We start from the raw sequence: 25,356 nt of genomic DNA, 5'->3' as shown, positions 1-25,356 counted from the left end.
TGGCTGAAAGGTTTTGAGGCTCTCATCAGGTGGTTTTTCCAGACGTATCCATACAGAGGAATATCGCAAAAGTGTCACGGAAACACTTTTTTTTTTGTTACCATTTACACGTTAGCAGATGTGATGTACGGGGGTCACGTGACCAGTAGTGACAACTGAAATAGCTGCTCCAAAACGCAACCTCCATCCTCCTCAAAGTGGCGTCTGGCAGGATGAGATTTGACCAGAATTACGGCTTATGCACTTCACACCATTTAGTGGAAACCCCTGCAAATCGCAATTGTACTTTGTCAAAATTTTAGAAATATGGCTTTTATTTTGCAGAAAACTGTCATGGAAACGTGTAAAGATGCACGGAGCCATCGCGATGTCACCCATTGTTGTGACGAAGGTTATTTTATTCACAGGGACTCCTGTAATTGTTTCCTGAGGGGTTGTGTTGACTGCTGTCTCTCTCCTCCAGTCACTGAGTCTGAACCAGAGCTGCTCTGAAGTGAAGTGGGGCCTGCTATAGCTAACAGGAAGCCGCCACCTGCACAGGTGTGCTGATAGTGGAGCAAACCATGTGGGGCTCCGTAATCTTTTAACTCGTGGTGTTGTGGGATGATTCTGGGGTTCATTTGTTGGGGGGAGGGGGGGAGGGGTGTCAAACTGCGTATATGTTTGTTGTTGTTGTGGGATCAATGGCAGGGAGCCTCTGCTGATACTTGAATACCCTTTATTGGGTATTTTTGTTGTTTACCTGTTCATTGTGGGTTGGACCAGGGGGAGGGGCTTGGTGGTTTAAAAGCCTCAGGCCACCGAGGCTGAGTGGTTCAGTGTTGAGGGTGCTGCAGACCGGAGCAGAGCAGGTCAATACCGTTGTTTGTATTTTCCCCCGTTAAATTTTCCTCATTTTCATTTTTTTTTCCTCACATTTTTTTTTGTAAATAAACACCTCGACCTGCTTCAGCGACTCCAGCCATCGTTTTTCCGCAAAGTAACCCACAGCCTTGTGACACGTGGGTTGGTGAAGATTTTTTTCTTTTTTTTTTTCTTTTTTAAAAAATAAGCAATTTTAACACATTCAAGCTCTGTAATGATGGCTGCATATTGCACACTCGATGTTCATTCTCTGAAGTCACATTTAATGAGACACTTAAGAAAAACGACTGTCCAAGCCATCCCATAATATGTTGAGCACAGCCTCATGTCAACAGATTACTACATGAAGCTACTTAGAACGGGAGTTCAATGCAGAAATGAGTCAGTCACGCCAAAGTCTTGGAACATTATAGTTCAGTTGCTGCAGTGCACGAATTCAACTCGGACACGCATGCGCACGGGGTAGGAGGAGTATGGGGGTAGCGTCTTGTTGTTATGGCAACGACCACAACTGACATTAAAGGCAGAATTCTGAAAGAAAAGCCCTGAATCTGGGGGGGGAGGTGGGGAAAACAAAAACAAACAGCATCAACAGATCCCAAATTGGCACCAAACCAAGTTTTTATTAAAGCGCTTCCTGAAGTGGACGTCTGCAAGATGCCGAACCTCCGAGCCGCGCCGTAAGTTTCTCCACAAACGAGTCACTCGGTTCCAGGTGCTCGGAAGGGTTCGGCACCGACCAATTGACCCTGTCTGGGTTCTGCTGCTGCTTCTTCGCCCTCCAGCTCGTCGCGGTCCGCCAGCATGTCGGTGTCGGCAGCGCACGGAGGAAACCACAGCATGAGGCAGAGGAACAGCATCATGGCCTCCTCGAGCAGGAGGAGCTTCTCCCGCTCCAGCGGCGCCAAAGGCTCGCGCTCCTCCGACAAATGCGCCTCGCAAACCCCGAGGCAGCTCGTCCGGGTAACTGGCCGTCACTCATGATGGGACATTTATTGTGAAATCACCATTTTATTGTATTATTTCACAGTGAAATATTTATATACCCACTTGTGTGTGAACACAATAAATGAAATGAATGAATGTTAAATTGCAAGTAAACAGGCAATTACTGTTATATTGTTTTTTTTCTTTATACCGTAAATAATGACGCACTGCTACGTCGCAGTGATTTCATGACATGAACGCTGGTAAATTATAATATCTAGGTGTATTTTTTACGATCATTTCCTGCGGAAATAATGACAGTGAAAGTGATGCAACTAGGAGCCGGTGATTCACTGCAAATTTGCTGCCCAAAGTTTCACGGCGCGGTTCAAAATATTTGGCAAAATGTTAAAGAAAATGATTGAACGCTACCTTGCTGGAAGCAAATGTTGCTCTTCCATTGATGGAGAAGCAAACTCGAATTGAGAAAAAAAAAAGCTACTGGTCATTTGTTCTGTTTTGTTGTTATTTTTCTTTGATATCTACAGCCTTGGTCTGGTCTTGGTCTCAAAACCCCCCACGTCTCGGTCTCAATGCTCTCTAGTCTTGATAGGGTCTTGGTGTCTCAGTTGGTTGCGGCCTTGGACTACAACTCCATTCAAAAGATTGGGTGGCCAACTTGACTTAATTCAATCTAAATCTACTGCAGGTGTTTGACGACGACAACAATGACGTGACTCCCGTGCCGCTGTACCAGTCGGAGCCGGCGGCCGTGCGCTCCAAAGTCACCAGGTTCTTCCTGGATGAGATCTCCGTGGGCTCGGCGTCCTACCACACCTCGGTGGCGGGGAGCCTGTCCACTCCCTTCTCCAGGTCCCAGCGCTCGCACCATCACTTTTGGATTCATGTTTCACACTGCAGTCTGTCGCAATAAAAGTGTCAGCGTAGCATCTCACGGTTCCTTTGTCTGGATATTTTGCTCAAGGTCGTTATTTGGGAGCACCAGAATATCCAGCCCGTCTGTCATCGAATCCATTAATGAGGAGATTGAAGATCCACTGTCGAAACGCGACTTCCCCATCCACTACGCAGGTCCACTGCAGCCCTTGACTGTTAAACCCTGTCATGTAAAAACTGCTCCCGAGCAAAGTGAATGAACACCAACAGAAAAACACACATTTTTTTCCCCTTTTCACTCAAGAGGTTCACTGGACTTCTGACGCAGCAGCAGAAAAAGTGACGGAGGAAATGTTGAAAGAAGTCATCGACGTTTGCTTCACTGAAACCGAGAGCGTGTCACTGTTGGACATACCCAACAAGTTTGTATCAGTGGATAGTGAGGGTGCAGACGCCATTATGTGAGTGATCATTATGACATTAAAGAAAACAATGACCAGTAATTGGTATGCATTGAATTCATGTGTGTGTTTCGTCGCATGTGTTTGTCTCTGTACGTGTTTGAATCCGCCTGCAGTTTTAACCCGCAGATCTTCTTTTTGCCTCGACAGAGAGAGAAACAAAAAGTACGCTGAGATTTGCAGCAGCCGAATGGGCAACAATAAGTATGTGGATCGAGCCATGCAGACGCTGAACGAGCCAATGAAGAACAAACACATTCAGAGTGACTGCGTGGTCATGGTGGACACAGGTTAGACCAGGGCTGGCCAACACCTTTCACTTTTCACTTGGGTTCTAACATGTGACAGAGGGTGGGTGGAGGAGCAGCAGCAGATGTTTTGGAGTGTTTTGATGAGCCCCCACATAGGAGGAAAAAAACATGGTTATAATATAGTTTGTAGCTTTGTAGTTTGCCCATTCCTGGCCTAGAACCACCCTGGAACCAACTAGAACCACTACAGAACCACTCAGACCACCCTAGAACCAACTAGAACCACTACAGAACCACCCAGACAACCATAGAACCACTACAGAACCACTCAGACCACCCCAGAGCCACTACAGAACCACCCAGACCACCCTAGGAAACAATCTAACATGGGATATGTAGAAAACGTGTTGCTTTAATGTCAATTGAAAATGAAGCAAAGCAAAGTTGCAACCAAATCAGTTTCTTTGAAGCCCCACCAGGGTGTTTAGCTCTTTATTGAAATGACTGTGAACCCTCCAAAGTCTGCACCAAGAAAAAAAAGCCATGGAAAATTTTTTTCTTTGCATTTTTATTTCTTAGGGGGAATAATTATAGAAGCACATTGCTGCCACCATAGGGAAAAAAACAGGGCTCTGTATCACGTTATAACACAAAACTATCACATTTTTACGTGATCAATTTCTGAAATGTTCACGTTTCAGTAAAGCAAGTAAAAGCATTTGTTATTGTTTTTTCTTGAATCGCACACATCTTTTCTATTTCCTTGCATTCAGCTACAATTGTGACCACTTGGGACCTGTACGACTCTCTGCTCAGCGTTGACCACCAGGAGTCAGTCAGCACCCACGACCTGGAACTGGTCGACTTTCACGAGGCTGCTGCGGACATCAGCAAGGCGGCAGACTTGAGCTTTTCTTTGTCGAGCACTGCCAGTTCAGGTAGAGTTCCAGGCAACACGTCTCCTCCACAGGCTAAAATGATGACTCGTATACACTACTATAGACTACTTTCTACCCTGTAGATGCACACTGAAGACATCAAATATATGAGCAAGATATGTGGATTAATGCGGCAAAAGAAAAAAAGACCTAAATATGTGATATTCTGTATACGTATTTAATATGACGGCTGGCTCTTCTAGGTCATCTAAAATAGAAAACTTGTTTGAGTTATTTCCCACTTTGTTTCATCCATATTCCATATGTGTTCATTCGTGGTATTGATACCTTGAGTGACAATCTGCAATGTCAATAGTCGTGAAAATGAAAGAATAGCCATGAAATCACTACTAGTGTAAATGTACATATTCACACACAACATTCTCAGTGTAGATCTACAGAGGTGCAAATTGTCACGTACAACTTTTCCTCCTGATTTGTACGGGTGTATTTCCATGAGCTTGCATGTGTGATGTTCTGCTTCTCCCCCAGCCAGCACTGCCAGTTCCATGAACGAGGTGTTTGGCAAAACTGTCAACATCGAGTGTGAGCTGCAGCAGGTCCTGCAGTCTGAGCACTTCCAAAACCACTTGCAAATCATGGAGAGAACCGTCCTGGAAAATGTAATGCAACCCAAGCTGGCAGCTTACAGACAGCTGCCAGTTCTAAATGGTAGGTTGGCCCTCATATTACTGAAGGCTGGTCGTTGAAGCGCCAACATGGAAACTTCCAAGAACACTTGTGTGACCTCCAGGCAGCCCCGCAAAGCCTGGGACAGGCAAGGACACGCAGGGTCCGCAGGCCCGCCCCAGCCTGGAGTATCTCTGGGCCTTCACCTGTGACCTCACCAAGGGATGCAGTGTGAGCAGCATGGTGTGGAACAAGAGGAACCCGGTAAGTACCAGACGGAACACACGCTCATCTCTGCGTCGCTGCATGCTTGGGGTTTTATTTAGATGTTCAACCATTTACAACACACAGCTTCCTATCTACAAAACAACACGAAAAACCAGACCAGAACAAAATCAAACACGGACCCACAACATTTACAACCAACAGTACAAAATACTCACTCAAATCAGACAAAATCTTTAAGTCTGGCCATACAATACAAAATACAATCGGTGTAAACTCAACTCTCAAATATGGCTAAAAGGTTTTGACGCTCTCATGAGGTGGTTTTTCCACACGGATCCATATAGAGGCATAAGGTAGCCAGTATAGGTAATTAAATGACACAGTGGCTCAGTACCATTATATGTATTTATTTTCACTCACTAAAATGTTTGAGAAGCAGCAGCCATGAAAATCCATGACACGGCCAAGAGGTCCAATCTCGAGATAAAACATTTCCACTGATGAAACAGTCCCATTGTGTTTATTACCCCCATGTAAGGGGACCTGGGCCAGCAAAAGGCTGATGTGATCAGGGCTTATCAAGGTGCCTGTTGCCTGATAAGGACCGGCGGTTAATTGTTTCATAGTTGACCTTGTGTTGCGAGTGGCGGCTTTGAAAAGGTATTGAGGTGAAGTGTAATTGGCATGTGCATAAAAGTTTGTAAGAAATATTGTCATGTGTGATTTGTACAAAAATGACATTCAAATCATTTGTATTAATGAGAACACATTTTGAAGTGTAGAGCACATGCTGATTTATTTTTAAATAATTCAGATGCGACAGTTGCTTGTGTACTGTTGCTCTCATCTGGGTAATTGTACCCACAAAATGTAAGATTCCCAAATTGGACCTAAGTGGATCCAAATGTATTTGGATTACCTACGGTGTGGTAGTAATGGGGGGGAGGGAGGAGAGGGCACATATAAATCAAACGCCAAAACAATATTCATACTTCAAAAAGGAAGAATAAGAAAACAAAGTAAAACCACCTACAGAGAAACAATTAACCCAATCTTCATCAAACTGAATGCTTTCAAACTGAAGGATTTGGTCCACAAACTCAAAACCATTCAAATCATTCGTAAAGCAAACCAGCATCAGTGACCACAAGGCCTTCAAAATAAATCTCACAATCTCAGAGGAACATGCAAGTTCAAAAAACAGCGTGTATGTACAAACACAAACACACAGTGCGTATCAGTGACAGGAGTGAGTCTGTGGCAGAGTTGTGAGGAAGACAACAGAACTTGTGTGTATATAAGATGGACATTGATAAATTTTAATGAACTTCATCCTCCACCCTTTTCAACATGGAGTGGATACTTGCTAATATTTGTCCAGTTGGCATTCGTGTGGCGTTCAATGACAGAAGCACTTCTATTGTCCCTGGCAGGACCTCCTGGCTGTGGGCTACGGTGAGTTTGACCTCAGTTACCAGAATCCAGGCCTGGTGTGCTGCTGGTCTCTGAAGAACCACACGGTAGGAGGACCCTCGGCAAACATCGCGCACGTCCCTCCTCCACTGGACGCAGTCATGGTGTCTTCTTTCGCAGTGGCCCGATCGATTCATCCACTGCGAATACGCCGTCACCTGCCTGGATTTCTCCCCCAACAACCCCAGTCAGCTGGCCGTGGGGATGATCAATGGGAACATCGCCATCTATGACGTGCAGACTATGGAGAACAAGGCGTGTGTCGTCAGCAGCTGGTGAGGAGCAGCCACCATCAGTGATCAGTTGTCTCCCCCTCACCTGGTTTATGACTGATGGGTCTTTGTACAGAACCTTCGTTTGTGCATATTTAAAATTTGGTTGGTCAGAGAGAACATTGAAGAACATCATTGAAGGAGGACAACATCATCAGTTTCGTGTTCTCATTTGTTAGTTCCGATTTCTCAAAGAACTCTGTCTTCTCCCATTAGCTGCGTTTCTATGACAGTTTTCACAAAATAAAAGTGATATTTCTAAAATTTCGACAGAGTACAACGGTGAGTTGCAGGTGTTTCTCGTACACGAGAATTACCTTCGCTTTTGTTTGGCTACGTTTGCTTGCTGTCCAGAATGGTTGTTCTATTTTTCTCTTTGATTACTTGTAAATAAAAAATTCCGCCTCCGTCCAATCATGACGTGCCAACAGACGCGTTCATCATACCACAGTGAAGCACACAACAAGACTGTTTATCATGATAACAAACAAAAAACCTCCTTTGCAAGCATTCATTGTCATTCCGCCTCCAACTCATGTGTGTGTGCAGCGAATGCCCCAATAAGCACATGGGCCCGGTGTGGGAGCTCAAGTGGATCCAACAGGAGGTCACCTTGACGGGAGACGAGAAGGTGGAGGCTCTCTTTTCTGTGGCTGCAGACGGCAGGATCTGCAAGTGGCTGCTTTGCAACAACGGCCTTGACTGCATAGGTACCGCGTCACTAGAAGGTCCTCCAGAAAGACCCCGGAGCCCTCAGCTGGATTTCTGTGTCACTATGGTCTCATCTCTGTCTGTAGACCTCATGAAGCTGAACAGGGTGCTCCCCACCAAACGGAAGAAGATGGAACAGAAAGCAGAGTCGGTCCTCTCGGCAGTGACTCCCGGACTGTGTTTTGACTTCCATCCAACTGTAAGTCGCAAACCAGCCCAACATTGAGCAGCAGTGAGTGGCGCGAGTCTGAGGGACTCCGTAGGCGCGTGTCTTTCCAAGGTTCAGCGTGTAATATTTGGAGATTTAGAAGAAGAAACAGTGACATCAAGTGGTTACAATTGAGATTGCAGCGCTCTTTCACTCTCCTGCCCCTCCTGAGCTTTGCCAGTGAGCTACGATGGCCTGCACACCCAATGTGGCCCGTTAAGCTCTTTAATATACCATCTGTGAGGTGGCTCACCAAAACACACCATCCATCTGCTGCTGCCCCTCTCCCCACCCCCCCCGGCACATGTTGGAAGCCATTGTGGCACCACCAGTCAAACAGTTTTATCCTTCCTGTCCATGACTGACATGTCTTATTTTTCTTTATCACACGTCTTTGCAATATCAGCAAAATCATTTATATATTATATATATTATATATTATATTATATATATAATATATATATATTATATACATATTTTTCACTGACCACCATGTACTTCACTTCTCTGTTCTACATACAGTATCTTGTTTTTTTCCCACAGGATTGCAGTATCTACTTGGTTGGAACATTTGAAGGCCTCGTCCACCAGGGCTCCAGTTCCAACACTCAGCACTTCCTGGAGATATACAGGAAGCACTCTGTGAGTCCTAACTCGAGTGTTTGCGCTCTTTCACAGCATGATGCCGACAATACTGCTGTGGGTGGAGGTTCCATCAGTTTTTCTATTATTTCAATGCGCTAAATCACTTCCAGGGGCGTCTCAAAGCGTTTTGCACCAGAGGTGGTGTTGGTGTTTTCAAAAATGAAACATTTTGACAGAATCATCTGGACTGAGCTGACTCTTTTGTGCTCCCTCTCTCTCTCTGCCCCCCCACCCCCACCCTATGTCTCTCTCCCTCTGCTAAGTGTCCAGTAAACTGCCTGGCGTGGTCTCCATTCAATGACGAGGCCTTCCTGAGTGGCTCCTCCGATTGGACCATCCAGCTGTGGAGGCGGGATCAGTCTCAGCCGGTGATGAGCTTCATCTCCACCCAGAGGGCCGTGGTGGACATCAAGTGGTCCCCCAAGAAGGCCACAGTGTTTGCAGCCATCAAGGAGGAAGTCCTGGAGATCTGGGACCTGAGCGCCAACATGTGAGTCGCAGTGGTTCGCAGTGCTGTCGCCCCACAGCAAGAAGGTTGTGGATTCGATTCCCGAGGTCTCCTGGGAGCTTCCTGTGTGGAGTTTGCATGTTGTCCATGTGTCTGGTGGGTCCTCTCCAGGTTCTCCATCTTCCTCCCACACTCCAAAAACATTTCCATAGGTGTGTATGTGAGTGTGAATGATTGTTTGTCTCTATGTGGCCATAATAAAGTGTCCACTGGTCCAGGGTGTCACCCTGCCTTCACCCTTTGACCGCTGGGAGAGGCTCCAGCAGACCCCCAGGACCCTGAGCTCAGGAAGTAGCTGCTGTTGAAGATGGATGCATGTTGTTGTCTTCCTTAACCAAACTGCTGCATTGAAAGTCTTTGTGTTATTTCACTCACGTCGTCGTTCTATAAAATGCAAAATGTCCATCTGGTCCGCAGCCTGGACCCGGTCATTGTGAAGCAAGCTGACCCTGGTGTGCAGCTGAAGGCCCTGCTGATTGCCGCTCAGACTGACTGTGTCTTAGTGGGAGACAGTGATGGGCAGGTGACCGTCTATGAGATCAAGAACCTGAAAATGGGCCAAAGCAACCAGGTCAGTCTGAGAGGGTTGTGATCCTTGGCTGTTCTGGATCACAATCCTGGTTCTCTTCTGAGCCCAAACATCATGCGTCATTTTTCCATCAAAGATATACAGTTGCTGTGTACAGTTTGTAACCTAACCTATGAGGTGTTCGCTTTACTGGTTAATGAAAAGCGTGAATGGTATTATTGTGTAGTATTATAGTATTATTATGTCAGCCATACAAAGACTTGACGAAAACTGAGACTCGTTATGTAAAGAAAAACACTGTGTGTGTGTTGCTCATTTTAAATCAAGATTAACTGAACATCAGTTAGTTGTTTACTTGAGTTATTTGCGTCCAGTGTTCTCTGATTGGTTGGTCTGTTGTCGTCTGTTTCAACGCTTTTTCCATCTTTCAAATTCAGCCTGAACAGACAAAGTTTGTCTCTTGATTTTTCTTTCAGATGAAGATTCTGGACGGCATCATTGGCTAGACGGCTTTAGGTTATACAAACATATATCATAAGAACTGCTGCTACTGCGGAAGGTAATTTACACTGCTATCCAAGAAAACAACACAACAATAAATCTATATTTTTATTTTTGCGACGTGCTTGATTGTTTTTTTTTTTGACAACTGAGTGTACTGGAGAAAATAAATTGTAAGACACTTAAAAAAATCAGTAGGTTTATTTGTAGTATCATTTCATATGACAAAAAGCAACTACATGGTGAACACCATAACATGATCTGAAAAAGAAAATGATAAAAAAAAAGTTGTTGAATAACTACAAGCTCCATGGAAAAAGAAAACAAACGTGTATATTTAATAATCAAATTGATGACGATAATAATAATAATAATAATAATAATAATAATGATAATAATAAAAGTAATAAGCATGTGTGTATTTGTAATTAAAGTCTCAAGCAGCAAATGAAGCAGCAACATTTATTCTTTGTTTTAAAAGTTACAGTGTCAGAACCTCTTTTAATATCTTTGAATCAACCGGTCATTGACAAATCACTTTTAACTTAATTGTCAGTCGTGCTTTTTTCTTTAATTTCATTATAGCAAAACAGTTTATAAGTGCATTAACAAAAACACACTATGGAATTTAAAGTTAATAAACAAGGAAGTAAAGTGTAACAAAGCCCAAAAGAGCAGAACAAAAGCAAAAGTTTGCACTATTTTCTTTACATAATTTTAAAATGCAGTTTTTCATCACACACTTTAAACTGTTTCATACTAGTTTCAAAACAGAGTCAAAGATTTGTTAGAAAGAGTATTCTGGTTTTAATAAAGTGCAATTGCTCTTCAGCATCACATGGCTTCTGTCCTCCTGGTATTCTGTTAACATAGTTTCACATTAGAATTGTGATAAACCACAAACCTGCTCGCCTCTCTTTTCTCTCCTTTCACAGTAGGTTTCTTCAGGAAACACTGAACTCCAGTAAACACCAATGAACTCCAAAGCCAACTCTCTGTCTGCTCATCTTTCATAAAAAGATGCTTAACTTCATTTTTTTCAGCGTAAGACGTTTTGACTGACTTGTGGAAATGCACGTGCAGGGGGCGTGTCTTGTCAAAGCTGTCATTTTGTTTGTTGTATTTTGATGACAACAAGGCTCTGCATATGTGACTTTACCAATCTTGTATAGCAAACAGTTTTGGGTGTTGTTACGTTTAAACAATTGTGGTGAGATCGATTTCTCTTAAGATTAGTCGTAAATAGTACACAGTAGTAGTAGTAGTAGTACATTTACTATATTAAACAACTAACCTGGTTAATCATGCTTTTAGCATGTCTTTTTTATTAACTGCTGACAAAGACCTCAATTTGTTAGGATTGCAACGTGGGTCAAACTTGGTATGCGAAACCCATTATGATCCCAGTATGTCAAGAATGGGCAAAGTCCACCTTGACAGACCTTGTCTCCACAAGCAATGTCTTTCTTGCACTTGTCGTGGTTGATGGTAAACTCAAGACCCAGACAAGCACAACCTGTTTGTCTCTCTTGGAGGAGCTGAAGTCAGTGAATCATGGCCGACCTGGTGCTGAACAGACTGAGGCTGAAGGGGCTGAGGAGGAGGAAGAAACACAGGAAGCATCAGAGCGCAGTGTTCTCCAGTCTTTACACACCAGTGGCCAGTTGAAAATCAACTGTGAGTTGACCTAACATATGGCACTGGAGCAAAGTGGGACACTCACCTTCTGGTCTGTGCAGCAGAAGAAGATGAGCTCCGAACCAGTTTCTTAGAGGACGAAGAGGAGGATGAGGAGGAGGAGGAGGAAGAGGTGGACTTTGAAGGGAGGAAAATGGAGCAGTGAGAGGCCTTGGACAAGTTTAACCTGAATGAGAAACACAAAGACTTTATTTCACATTTGATATTCTCCAAAGTTTAGCTCACAATCAAAAGACCCAAAGGTTTTTGAGAACCTCTGGGTTGTACATTTTCAAACTAAACCATCATGTTAGGTGAACTGTAAATGTAGTTTCAGATTCATGTAATCAGTAGGAATCTGATATATATGATGTGTTTATAGATATGTAGTTGTGTTTGTAGTATTAATCGCTTTTTAATTAATACGGATGCACCGAAGGAAGGCACTTTTCATTTTTGTTGAACTCCTGTATAATGACAATAAAGAATCCCCATCCATCCCAGAGAAAGCGGACAAGAGCTTAGGCAAGGTCTTTGACTGTAGCCTCAGGGATGCAGCAGCAATCCAAGCAACCATCAAGGAGCTTGAGGCTTGGCTCACCACAGTAGATAAGTCTGGCTTGCCTGGCAGGTTCAACACAGGTCCAACATGGCATCTTACCTAGAGTCCACGGGACCTTGCTTGTGTATGAGTTAACCCCGTCGACAGTGGAGACTACGGGGAGGAAGATCAGTAGCTACCTCCACAGATGGCTGGATCTGCACTGTATGCGAGGAGCAACAAACTCCAGTTCTGTATCAGCAGCCTTGATGAGGAGTTCAGGGTTTCAGGGAATTATGGCCAAGGATGGAGTCTCGGCTAAGACGCAGGGCCTTGGTGGGCAAAGTGTCAACAAGGCGAGCAGGGTTGGGAGCCATCCCTCAACCCTGCTCCATGGCAAGGACAAACACCATCTAGCCCTGAAGAAAGTACGTGCAGGGGTCGAGAAGGAACGCACCAGCTGGATTGTGGGCATGTGGCAGCAGGGATCATGGCCATGGTGGGAGGGTGCGCTGGAGAAGAAGATATTCTGGCAGGCAGAACCCCAGTGGATCAAGTTCATGGTCCAAGCTGTTGATGATGTCCTACCAGCCCAGCAAAGCTTCATGTCTGGAGCAAGAGTGATTCTCCAGCATGTTCCCTGTGCCCCGGTAGAGGTTCATTGGAGCACATCCTTAGCACTTCTCCCAAAGCCCTGGGAGAAGGCCGCTAGCTTTGGCGACAGGTGTTGAATACGGTTGCAGAGGCTATCTCCAAAGCCGTGGCCAACACCAAGCATGTCTGGGCCAGAAGAACAGAGAGTGGCCTCAGTCAAAGCCCAGAGCAGCAGCCAGTTTGTTCACTTTGTGTCGGACTGGGAGCAGCTCAAGTTTCCGGACCACATAGTGTCTTCTTCATTGAGGCCAGACGTAGTGCTATCATCTGCCTCTTCAAAGCAGGTGCTCCTTATAGAGCTGACGGTCCCCTGGGAGGACCGTATGGAAGAGGCAAATGAGCTGAAGAGGTCTAAGTACCAGGAGCTGGTGGAACAGTGCTGGGGGAGAGGCCGGAAGGCTCGTTGTGAGCTTACTGAAGTGGGGTGTAGAGGCTTTGCTGGCTGCTCACTGTCCAAGGTCTACACCCTACTTGGCATCACTGGGACGGCTAAAAGGAAAGCCACAAGTCCACCATGGAGGCTGCAGAGAGGGCCTCCAGATGGCTTTGGATCAGGAGGAGTGAACCGTGGGCCAATGCTGCTGGGACGCAAGCCAGGGTCTGAGCAGCCCTGGCTGGGTCACCTGAGTGAGGGTGTAGGATGTTGCGAGACCCGAAACACCCCATGACCTCAGGAACATCACTGAAGATGTCTCCCAGCGCATCGCAGGATGCATCTTTCAATCTGTATTCTCTTCTAAACAAGTCACAGCTCAGTTTTACCGTGAGGAGGTCGAGGTCGATCTGGGCGGCCGTTTTCCCTTCAGCGCTCGGAGTTTGTCTCCTTGAGTCAGACTGCTGCTGTCCCTGTAGTTATTCTACACACACAAACACACAGAGGGACAGAGAGTGAGTGGCTGAACAACTTTAAAATACACATACTGTGTTTCTCAAAAGTGTCCAGGGGGAGTCGTAGTATCAGAGGATGCCAGAGACCTCGTCCAAACTGTAGGATTTGTACATGGTGGTGTTGATGGACAAGTCGCTCATGCTGGACAGCAGGCAGGACATGGTTTTGCTCTCAGACTCCGAGCTCTTCTGCTGCTGCTGCTGCTGCCGCCGACTCTGTCTCTGCTGGAGCAGCTTCTGCTTGGAACGATGGACGTCACCCTGGACCCACAAACTGTGCTGTTTCCTACCACGCAGACATACATCACACATATGAATACATAGAAATAGTCAAAAGTACACCAACCGAGACCAAGACATTATCAAGACTAGAGAGTATCCAGATCCAGACCAGACCGAGACTTACTCCTCTAAGAAGTTCTGCTGCGGGCCGATGACGGACCCCGGACGACAGATCCGGATCCAGGCGATGGCCTCAGCAGCCGTGAACCTGAAGTGCTTGATCAGGTAACAGCCAATCAGAGTGCCTGTACGGCCCAGGCCCGCTGTGAAGCAGAAGACAAGTTGCACGTACCGCACTTGAGAGGCTTTTACTGTTGCCACACACACACACACACACACACACACACACACACACACACACACACACTGAGCTTTACTCTCTCTCACCCTTGCAGTGCACGGCCACGGCGCCGCTGGTGCTCTCGCACACGTGCAGAAAGCGCCGGGTGATGAGGTCAGAGGGCGTGCTCCCGTCCAGGAAAAAGAAGTCGTGGTGCTCGAAGCCGGCGTCCTCGAAACGCCTGCCGTCATACAACTTCCTGTTGAGACGGACCACGGCGGTGACCTTGTGTTGGCTGAAGTAAGCAAAGTAGGCCTCAGGAGCATGCAGGGGGTAACCTGCAATCACAAGCAACATGCACTCATCACTATACCATACCACTGCTACTATACCATACCACTGCTATTATACTATACCATACCACTGCTATTATACCATACCACTGCTATTATACCATACCACTGCTACTATACCATACCACTGCTATTATACCATACCACTGCTATTATACTATACCACTGCTACGATACTATACCACTGCTATTATATACCATACCACTGCTATTATACTATACCACTGCTACTATACCATACCACTGCTATTATACTATACCACTGCTATTATACTATACCATACCACTGCTATTATACTATACCACTGCTATTATACCATACCACTGCTATTATACTATACCAGTACTATTATATACCATACCACTGCTATTATACTATACCACTGCTATTATACTATACCACTGCTACTATACCATACCACTGCTATTATACTATACCACTGCTACTATACTATACCACTGCTACTATACTATACCACTACTATTATATACCATACCACTGCTATTATACTATACCACTGCTACTATACCATACCACTGCTATTATACTATACCACTACTATTATACTATACCACTGCTACTATACCATACCACTGCTATTATACTATACCACTGCTACTATACTATACCACTGCTATTATATATTATACCACTGCTATTATATACCATACCACTGCTATTATACTATACCACTGCTACTATACCATACCACTGCTATTATACTATACCACTGCTATTATACTATACCACTGCTACTATACCATACCACTGCTATTATACTATACCAGTACTATTATATACCATACCACTGCTATTATACTATACCACTGCTATTATACTATACCACTGCTACTATTCCATACCACTGCTATTATACTATACCACTGCTACTATACCATACCACTGCTATTATACTATACCACTACTATTATATACCATACCACTGCTATTATACTATACCACTGCTACTATACCATACCACTGCTATTATACTATACCACTACTATTATATACCATACCACTGCTATTATACTATACCACTGCTATTATATATTATACCACTGCTATTATACTATACCACTGCTACTATACCATACCACTGCTATTATACTATACCACTGCTATTATACTATACCATACCACTGCTATTATATATTATACCACTGCTATTATACTATACCACTGTGGTTATACTATACCACTGCTACTATACTATACCACTGCTATTATATATTATACCACTGCTATTATATATTATACCACTGCTATTATACTATGCCACTGCTACTATACTATGCCGCTGCTATTATACTATAACACTGCTATTATGCCATACCACTGCTGTTCTACTATACCACTGTTATTATACTATACCACTGCTATTATTCTATACCACCATATTATATTATACCCCTGCTATTATACTATACCACTGCTATTATATTATACTACTGCTATTATACTATACCACTGCTATTATATTATACTACTGCTATTATACTATACCACTGCTAATATACAATACCACTGCTATTATACTATACTATACCGCTGGTATTATACTATACTTCTGATATTATACTATACCACTGCTAATATACTATACCACTGCTATTATACAATACTATACCGCTGGTATTATACTATACTTCTGATATTATACTATACCGCTGCTATTATACTATGCCACTGCTATTATACTAAATTATATACATGTTTAAAATGTAAGTGGGAGACCTGAGTGTAATTTTTGACTTGAGTGTAAATTTTACTATGACATTATTCTTAGATGATATGAATCCATGGTATGTTTTCAATATCTAAGTGTTCTACTGAACGGAGCCTCCTATAAAGGTTTGAGGTTCCAGCCTTGACAGAGACTCACCATTCTCTATCTTGCTATGAGAGTGAGGGCTGCTGAATGCCAACATTTTGCCGGGGATGATCCAGTTCACGTCCCCATTTTCCACTCGCTTATAAAAAAAAGAGGAAAGTAGCAGACACGTCAACAAGTGGGCAGGGAAGTTAGAATTAATTTCATAATTGCACACTTTCCTGTGTTTTATCCTGACACACTGCAAGTGTTGCTTTTTCAAGCCCAGTGCTTCTTTTTTAAGCAGGTAAATTCATTTTACAGTCCAGCTATTGCAGAAAACATGCTCTATTTTGTTATTTATATGTATATGTAAAGTTTTAAAACTTACATCCATTTGTCTTTGACTTGTATTACTTAGAAAAATAGCACCAGTAATGAGGAAGTAATTAAAGACAAAAATGTCTCATTTTATCATTTAATTTTCTTTCTTTCGTTTTGCAGTGTTGATATCAGCGATATAGTGAAAGAATGTTACCTCATAATGTTCATAGTCATCAACATTGAAGTGTTCAAAGTCTAGGAAACCGTGCTGTAATGCCTGTAAAAGAGAGACGCACAGGGGATTTAGGGGTTGTGTAACTTCAAAAATAATGTCTGATGCTGTCATTCATGTTTTTTTTACTCACTCTTACAATTTCATTATCTTGAAAACAGAACTTAGAGCGACAGAAAAACCTGCAGCAGCAGCTTAGGCAGTGATTGTGTTCCAGAAAAAACTGGCTGGGCCTTCAATTCCAAGAAAAAGGATTTGAAAACTTAATTTGTTTCAGCAGTCAGACGACGACAGGTGAAAATCCTGGTCTGAACAGGACGAACTGACTTGTTCTGCACTGCTGATGTGACCAACATAGGAATAGACCGGGCATGGACAAACTACGGCCCGGGGTCCACATAGGGCCCGTTAAGCGTTTTAATCCGGCCCGCTGAACTTGAAGAAATTATATTAATAGTCAGTCAGTCATAAAATAGCTGGATTTCATCCACTTTTTACAGTGTTTTCAGAGTCATTTCAATAAAGAGATAAATATTGTTGGGCTTCAAAGATATTTAGTAGTTTTGTTCATTATTTAATTGACATAAAGTCACAGATTTTCTTCATATTCCATGATATATTTTTTCCTCCTATGAGGTGTCTCACCAAAACACTCCAACCATCTGCTGCCCCACCAGTCAAAAAGTTTGCCCCCCACTGGTGTGGACAGGTACTGACCGTATCAGCGAGGCACTCAGCTAACGCTCAGCTACGTCTTCCATTAATTTGTTTCAGCAGTTTTGGTTGAATCTTGGTGTTTACTTCTTACGAGTCTTCAGAAGAAGATAAAAAAAAAAAGACTAAAAATAGTAATTTGCTTAAACATCTGGACGAGCCAGTCAGTAGTGTGGGCGGGGCTGCTCTGCCCTGGCCTATCAGTGGCAAAACAAAAGCTATGTTCCAAACAGTGCACCATTCACAATATCTTACATCACGCCGCTGTGATGTAACAACAGCACGCAGGGATTTTTTTTTTTCTCCTGCGACGGTGACTATTTAAACTTTGACTGATTTACCCTCCACTAATCGCCAACAGAGTGACTGCGCATGAGGGAGGGCTGCACTAACTCTAATCTGCCTAATCTGTGCAGCAGAGTCATAATCCGGCCGGCCGCCAGGTCACAGTGGCTCCATGCAGCGCTGGTTGTGGCTCACCTTGTGTATGCCGTGTAAGCAGTCTAGCACGGTGAGGGGGAAGGAACACTCTCCCATTGCGGCGTCCCTATGAGAACACACACACACACACACACACACACACACAGCATTGTCAAGCACAGCAATAGGTTGGTAAATGTTACTCCCTGCACACTGTAAAGCAGCAGGAGCCTCGTGCCAGTAATCCGTACACTCACCTATGGTTTTCTTTCTTAAGTACATCTGCAATTCAAATTGAAGATTGTGAAGCAAAAAGGTTCCGGCGTGTTTTGAGTTTCTTTGGCGCCCCAGAAAGCCTTGCAAAAACCTGCACTGTGAACCCTGCCAGTCTTCTTGTCTTCTGTACACCAGCAGTCACAAGTTTGGACACATTGGCTGCTTCTTCTTTATCTTGACTACTTTCTACACTGTAGATTCACACTGAAGACATCAAATATATGACCAGGATATGTGGATTAATGTGGCAAAAGAAAAAAAATGTTCAATACCTCAATATGTTATGTGTATTTTATATGACGGGCGGCTGTTCTAGATCATCAAAAATATAAAACTTTTTTTGAGTTTTTTCACACTTTTTTGTTTAATCTATATTCCATAAGTGTTCATTCATAGTTGTGATGCCTTGAGTGACAATCTGCAATGTCAATAGTCATGAAAATGCAAGAAAAGCCATGAAATCTGAAGTACGTGGCCAAACTCTTGACTGCTAGCGCACATCGGGACCTTCTACACCTTTGGCTCTGAGCTGAATGTGTCCATTAAAAAGATGCCATTCTAGTTCATCCCTAGCACAGACACCATGTCAGGCTTCATGTACAGGCGAAGCCTGTTGGCAGTTGGGTGGCAACTCAACAAACTGCTGAAAGAATTGTGTGTCTGAGTGTTCAGTGCAATTGGGGGGAAGTCCCATCATCGCGATGCCAAAAAACCTTCTCATGTCTGCTAAATCCATTTAGAATAAAAAATAAAATAAGTCCCATTTTGTAAGACTTATATTTTGTAAAATGTTAGTATTGGCCACTTTACATCATTTATTTAGCCATTTATCAAGGCTCCAGCTCTCCACCAGCCTGAGTGCAGGAGACACAGAAATGGCCAGACGGAGTTTCTACTTTTAAGTCAATGTGAAATGTGCATTTGTGTGTCGGCTTACCTAAACGGCAGGTAGCCAGCGCTGTTTCCTGAGATTAGAGTCCTGTAGGCTTCTTCTGGGCTTCTTTTTAAATAGATTATCTGTAAGAGGTCGTTCTGTCGAGTTAACTCGGAACAAAGGTGACTGGAGGAGCAGGTGAAACAGTGAAAAGATATTTACTGCAAAGCCCCCGACGAGAACTGCGTCGCTGGCTCGTTTCTTCTGGTCATAGCTGGTGTAGTGGACCAGCTTCTTCCTTAACGCAGTCAGTGACTAAGAGAAGAACAAGAAGCAACATCTCGTGATTCAATAATTGCTTCGGTGCTCATTTAAAATCAGTCTGGAGCGACGCCGTCTGTCTCGATGTTCTTGTAGCAAAGACGCAGAAAGCACTGTGACCTCGGTTCAGGGTTTCTTCTCTAATTCAGGAGGTCGTTGTTTGGAAAGAACTCAAACTAACCATCAAGTAAAGCATCTTTCATGGGATGAAAGCTCACCATGAATGCTTTCCTACCTGTTTCAATTGCATGCTGTTGTAAAAGGTACAGTAGGTAAGACCTTAATGTGTCCTACTGTAACTGTATCTACTGAAATTCATTGATTTTTTTCAAAGGGAAGTGATGATGGACATACACTGTTAAATGTTCCCAGGATTTCACAATAGTTTATGGTATTATTTCACAGTGCACAGTGAAATACTGTGTAGAAAATGTATTGTGAAATAACAATTTTACTTTATTACGTCACAGTAAAATATTGTATTTAGATTTCTTTTGAGAACACAATAAATGTTAAAAAGTGCAAGTAAACAGGCAAGTACAGTATTTTTTTTTTTACTGTTAAGTATCTCAAAATAACGACACACTGCTACATCGCAGTAATTCCATGGCACAAAAGCTGTTAAATGACAGTATATAGTTGTAGTTTTACTATAATTCACTGTGGAAATATTTACCGTAAAATGACAGTATCTAGTACTTCACTGTACATTTACAGCCTAAAATGTTTACAGTGTATCAATCTAAAAATGCCAAAAGGCTGCTTTACATATTTCGTCCCCATTAGGTCAGAACAGAAGGTCAAAAACACCAAATAAGATAAACAATAAACACACAACGTCAAACACTGCACAGGACAACAGAGGGCGCACTACACAATAAACACAATAAAGAACACAACAATGCCTGCATTCAGGTTGATTGGTGCATTTGAGCCTCTAATCACAATCAACAGTAGAACCCTTTCATCTTAAAATCCTAAGACGTTACATAATTAGTGGTGTGTGGTGGAGTGTTCTACCTTTAGCTTCTTGTTGAGTTTGCAGCAGTACCTATATAACATAGCCAAGTTGAGGGGCCCAAAGTCTGCATAGAAACTGCAACACAGATAAAACAGAGTAAAGAGTGATGTTTTTCTTTTGTTGTTTTTTTTTAAATTTCATTTTGCCAAAGTAAATTTTCCTCCAAAATACAAACCAGTTTATTTACAGCACCCAATGAAACTGTCCACAACATTGTACAGTGCTATTTTTTTTTTTTTACAGCCATCCCAGCAGAGTAGTACACACTTCCTGCTTGCTAATAATAATAATTGAGAAGCCCACAGTTTTTGACGCATCACAAGGAAGGAGTTTGCGTCGCACAGATACGAGCCGCAGAGCAAAGAGCAGAAGGTGCTGTGGCTGCTGTGTTATCGCGTCTACAGTATCTGTCCTGGACTCATGGACAGACAGTATTAAAATGTTGTTTTGTTCCTCTGATACTGGCAGCATTTGGCTACCAACAGCGTCAGTAATAGCACCCTCTTGCGCTAGCTGCTTGCATGAGCATGCGCCGCTAACGCTAGCTATCTGTCTACTCAAATGCGTACTGCGATCCTTTCCGTAGCGTATGTCTCCGGTATTTCCCAAATATTGCAATCTTTACACTCCGCAGCAGACGGAACCAAATGAGCGTACGGAAAACTTAGCAATTCCTTGACGATTTGAACCGAGTCCCTGGACCATCCAATGTGGAAGCATCGTCAAAAAGACTGATTTCCTCAGAAAGTTCTGAACCTGGAAAAGTCGACTTCTTTTCCTGGTCTAAGAAACTAACAGACTAACAGACTTGGTTTGCTTTGGAGTTTCTCTCTGAGATCGGTTTACTTGGCTGAAACCAGGAAATTCGTAGCTCGGAATTGATCCCAACACATTTTTGACAGCGCCAGCCCTGCATACCAGGTGGTTCTCATGCAGATGGCTGCTGGCAATCCCAGCACTGCTCTCTGTTGTCAGAACTTTCTTCACAACACTTATAACCCACACAATTTTGATTCCTGAATACTGCAGATTGAAGTTGTAGCACCGCTTTCATTTTGTCAAAGCTATTTTTTTGAGGGGGGGTAAATTATACTTTTTTTTGCATACTTTAAATGTGGTAGTGCCACTGATCATAATATCGTAAAAAAAACACATTGACATTGTCACAGTGTTGGTGTGTCATCAGGTGGCTGTGCCAAGTGTGTCCACTGTGTTAATCACATAAAAAAAAAAGCAGACAGTGGAATGGTGACGGCCAGTGTTTGTCCCCAATCCCCTGCCATCTCCAGGTCACAGCCACTGATCTCGTCTTGGCCTCAATCTCACCGTGGGAGGACAACCACCGGCTCAACACTCGTGGGAAAGAAGAGGCATCGCGTCCGGGCGACAGTCTGTGCGACTGAGCGTTGGCTGGCCTGGATGTGAAGGAGGGTGACTGGCTTCCCGTCACACATGCACACTTTGGGCCAGATCATCACAGTGCAACATTGCACCTGAAATCTCCACCAAGTCATTGCCATATCTAGAGAGGTTTTTTGCTCTAATGAGGCAAAATGATTAATGATTAAATGACTACTACCGGTCAAAAGTTTGGACACATGCTTCTTTCATGTTTTTTTTTTTTCATTTAATAACTATTTACACTGTAAGTTGTCATTCAAGGCATCAAAACTATGAATGAACACACATGGAACTACATAATTATATAGTGAAATAACTCTGACAAGGTTTCTGTTTTAGATGATCCAGAATATCCACCCATCATATTTTTTTTTTTTTGCCACATGAACCCACATATCTCGCTCGTATATTTGATGTCTTCAGTGTGTATCTACAGTGGAGAAAGTAGTCAAGATCAAGAAGGAATGGGTGAGTCCAAACCTTTGACTGGTGGTGTAAATGCTCCAAGCATGACGTCCAACCTGTACATTCATTACTGCTTTAGATACAGTTCTTAAAACCTCTTTTCCTCCACTATACTTATTTGTGTGTGGCACTGGGACTGTGAGCGCAGGATAAGCAGTAATATAGTGATACTAGTGGTGTGCTGTAAAAAAAAATGTAATAAGAGAGGGTTCAAGCTTCCATCTGTCAGTCGTGCTGCTTTTCTGAATGTTTCTAAAATGTTATTTATTCATTTAATTGTTTTGTTTTATTATTCAGTGAACTCATTACAATGTACAAAACTTGGCAAACAGTCTATTCTACTCTAGCTGAATCCAAGGCACCCCTAGGTGGGTGAAGCCATTACAATCTAAACGTATGGAATCAGTGGTGCAATCTCTGTGCAGAACACATAATAAACCGAGAGTTATGTAATATTTCTCCCCCTTCCTTGAAATGTGCGATGCTGTGGATTGTGTGGCACCACAGTTTGTAGATTGGACAGACAGACTGACGGGCAGACAGAGGCAACAAGTTTAGGAGGGGCTCACCTCTCGTAGACAAACTCGTCCGTGCAGAAGTAGTGAGTGCTGGCTGTGTTCTTCGGCTTGACACGGAGGGTGGCAAAGTACAGCCGATCTGTCAGAGCGGAGCACAGCAAGGAGGGCAGAATGACAGACGTATCACACACTGACATGTTGGGGAGTTCAGCTTGTCTCAGTTTTACTCTCGCAGAGATGAGAAAAATCCAACGCAAGTAGTGGAGGTTGGTCTCCGTCTCCAGACCACTTCGTAAAGGGTCTCGGTCTCGGACCGGTCTCGGACCGGATGATAATAAAGTAAAATATAGCTTTTGCTTCACCAGCTCATCCCTCGAGCCTCACACAACTCTGAGCTCTTTCATTAGCACCACAAGTGAGATGAGATGAGTGCATTTTTAGTGTTGAGCTCAAACATTGAAGGTTTAATGCACATTTTGATCAGGCTTGGCATGCCATCATTTTCCGTTAATCATTTATTTTTTTTAATTTTATCAAGCAAAGTTGTTTTTTTTTGAAAATGTTCAAAATAATTGACAAGTTGGCAACTTGAATTTTAAAAATTCCATTCATAAAGTCATTTGTTCTGTTTTGTTGTTACGTTTCTATGACATCTACAGTCTTGGTCTGGTCTTGATGCGTCTTGATGCTCTCTAGTTCCTAAACCTCTCTGGATGTCATTGAAGGACCAACACTAAGTTGTGCTATTTTTTTTTTTTTTTTTAGAACCTCTAGTCTTGGTTGGTGCCATCTTGACTACAACACTACAACTAAACATCTTAACGTCAGGGTGACATCCCAGATTATTTTAAATAACCTCTTCCTGGAGGATATTTACTGTGTACTGGACCTTCTGCCTGTGAGGGGCCTGTGTGTCTTCTCACCATAAACAGTTTTTGAAGTTTTGTATCCAGTGACCTTTGTATAAATGTAGTGTTTTTTGGTTTGTTTGTTTTTTACTGCTTTTATTTAACATTTTCTACTTTGGAGAAGAAGTTCATAATTATTAGAGATAATGATTGATGCAGATCACCTCGTTAAAAAAGAGAGAAAAAGAAGCAAAAAATGTTTTGGATTTCAAGACCAAAATTGAAATAATCTCTCTCACCTCACCTTATCCTCATTCTTTATGATTTCATGTTTAATTTCTGCATGTTTTTGCTTGAATGAGACAATTCTCAAAGAGTGTTTTTTAAAAGACATCACCATAGATGTCCCTCTAAATCAGGGGTCACCAACGTGGTGCCTGCGGACACCAGGTAGCCCCCCAAGGACCACACGAGTCCCCCCCCCCCCCCCCCCCCACACACACACACACACAGGCCTGTTCGGAAAATAGCACTTAAAATTCAGTTTTATCCCACCTTGTTTTGTCATTGCTGAAAAGTATTGAGAACTTTTTTTTTTTTTTAAACACGTCTTTCCATAGATCAGTATAACTGAGAAAGCTTCTTATTCCAGTAGAGTCTAGCAAACTGGTTGCCCTTCACTTGACTCAGGACCCCATGAAGCAGCTCTGTAGTTCTGAAAGGTTGGTGGCACGTGCTCCAAATGATTTCTATGATGATCAGCGGCTTGAACTTCACTCATATTTCAGCAGGCGCACCTCTTTGTATATTGAATGTTTTTGAAGCCTGATACGCTGCTGTGAAAGTTCCCTCAGTGCAGTACAGCTATCACTCCATATTAAAACGATCACATTTTTGTTAGAAGCATTTTTTTTTTTAAATTTAAATTCACTATTTACCTTCAGAATCCATCGTGTAGTGAAGTTTTAATAGTTATAATCCTATGACACGTGTGACTTACCTTTAATAAACTCTGCGGCAGCAGACTGCTCATAGTCCTCTGCCATTGGAGCCCTTCACAAACTGATGCTCTCCACTGCAACCTGCTGGTGTTCACTTGAGAAGGTCCACTGCCAGGTTATCTGTCGAGACGAGTCCAAAGAACCGCGACGCCGGGGGTCCAAAACGTAGCAGCAGCAGCAGCAACAGCAGCTGTGAATCTTTCATTGAGAAAAAAAACTTTTTCACCGTCGCAACACAAACACATTCACCAGCTGGCAGGTTGTCCAATCCCCTCGCAGGAAGTCTCCGCGTCCCCTTGTGCCGTCACGGAGAGCAGAGGCACTTCCTGCTCCTCCTCCAGCCGCGGTTTGTTTGCAAATTACCGCATTTCCTCGAATGTTTCCGACAAACGCGCGCGCGACAACGCGA

General features: G+C 43.2%; 2 protein-coding genes across 4 annotated transcripts; one reads left to right on the top strand and one right to left on the bottom strand.

Annotated features, from left to right (window-relative positions):
• Nucleotides 1-1,406: 1,406 nt before the first annotated feature.
• dnai4 (dynein axonemal intermediate chain 4) lies at nt 1,407-14,499 on the top strand. Of its 2 annotated transcripts, XR_012927296.1 has the most exons (18): nt 1,407-1,544; nt 1,650-1,827; nt 2,501-2,664; nt 2,777-2,883; nt 2,993-3,149; nt 3,300-3,439; nt 4,174-4,338; nt 4,831-5,010; nt 5,093-5,232; nt 6,630-6,716; nt 6,790-6,944; nt 7,491-7,651; nt 7,739-7,851; nt 8,404-8,502; nt 8,769-8,995; nt 9,431-9,584; nt 10,019-10,101; nt 14,481-14,499. XR_012927296.1 is itself a non-coding variant. In XM_076031278.1 (17 exons), exons 1-17 carry the CDS (start codon nt 1,522-1,524, stop codon nt 10,046-10,048), a joined length of 2,280 nt encoding a protein of 759 aa, XP_075887393.1. In that variant the 5' UTR covers nt 1,407-1,521; the 3' UTR covers nt 10,049-10,592. The 2 variants fall into 2 exon arrangements, 1 of the variants encoding a protein (XP_075887393.1); XM_076031278.1 differs by lacking the exon at nt 14,481-14,499 and having other exon boundaries at nt 10,019-10,592.
• LOC142891623 (dual specificity protein phosphatase CDC14AB-like) lies at nt 11,003-25,097 on the bottom strand. Of its 2 annotated transcripts, XM_076031279.1 has the most exons (14): nt 24,947-25,097; nt 23,150-23,237; nt 20,714-20,789; nt 19,595-19,687; nt 19,436-19,515; nt 18,283-18,349; nt 17,071-17,133; nt 16,605-16,692; nt 14,473-14,703; nt 14,210-14,348; nt 13,891-14,089; nt 13,678-13,772; nt 11,767-11,907; nt 11,003-11,636 (listed from the first exon to the last, which is right to left on the bottom strand). In XM_076031279.1, exons 1-14 carry the CDS (start codon nt 24,990-24,992, stop codon nt 11,588-11,590), a joined length of 1,455 nt encoding a protein of 484 aa, XP_075887394.1. In that variant the 5' UTR covers nt 24,993-25,097; the 3' UTR covers nt 11,003-11,587. The 2 variants fall into 2 exon arrangements, with proteins under 2 accessions (XP_075887394.1, XP_075887395.1); XM_076031280.1 differs by lacking the exons at nt 23,150-23,237; nt 24,947-25,097 and adding an exon at nt 20,890-21,137.
• Nucleotides 25,098-25,356: the final 259 nt, after the last annotated feature.

This window comes from Nelusetta ayraudi, unplaced genomic scaffold (assembly GCF_046127955.1).
Source record: "Nelusetta ayraudi isolate G7.1 ecotype Tasmania unplaced genomic scaffold, CSIRO-AGI_Nayr_v1 ptg000033l, whole genome shotgun sequence".
Taxonomy (NCBI): domain Eukaryota; kingdom Metazoa; phylum Chordata; class Actinopteri; order Tetraodontiformes; family Monacanthidae; genus Nelusetta; species Nelusetta ayraudi.
The sequence above is the reverse complement of the archived record's forward strand: the minus strand, read 5'-3'. Positions and strand labels throughout refer to the sequence as shown.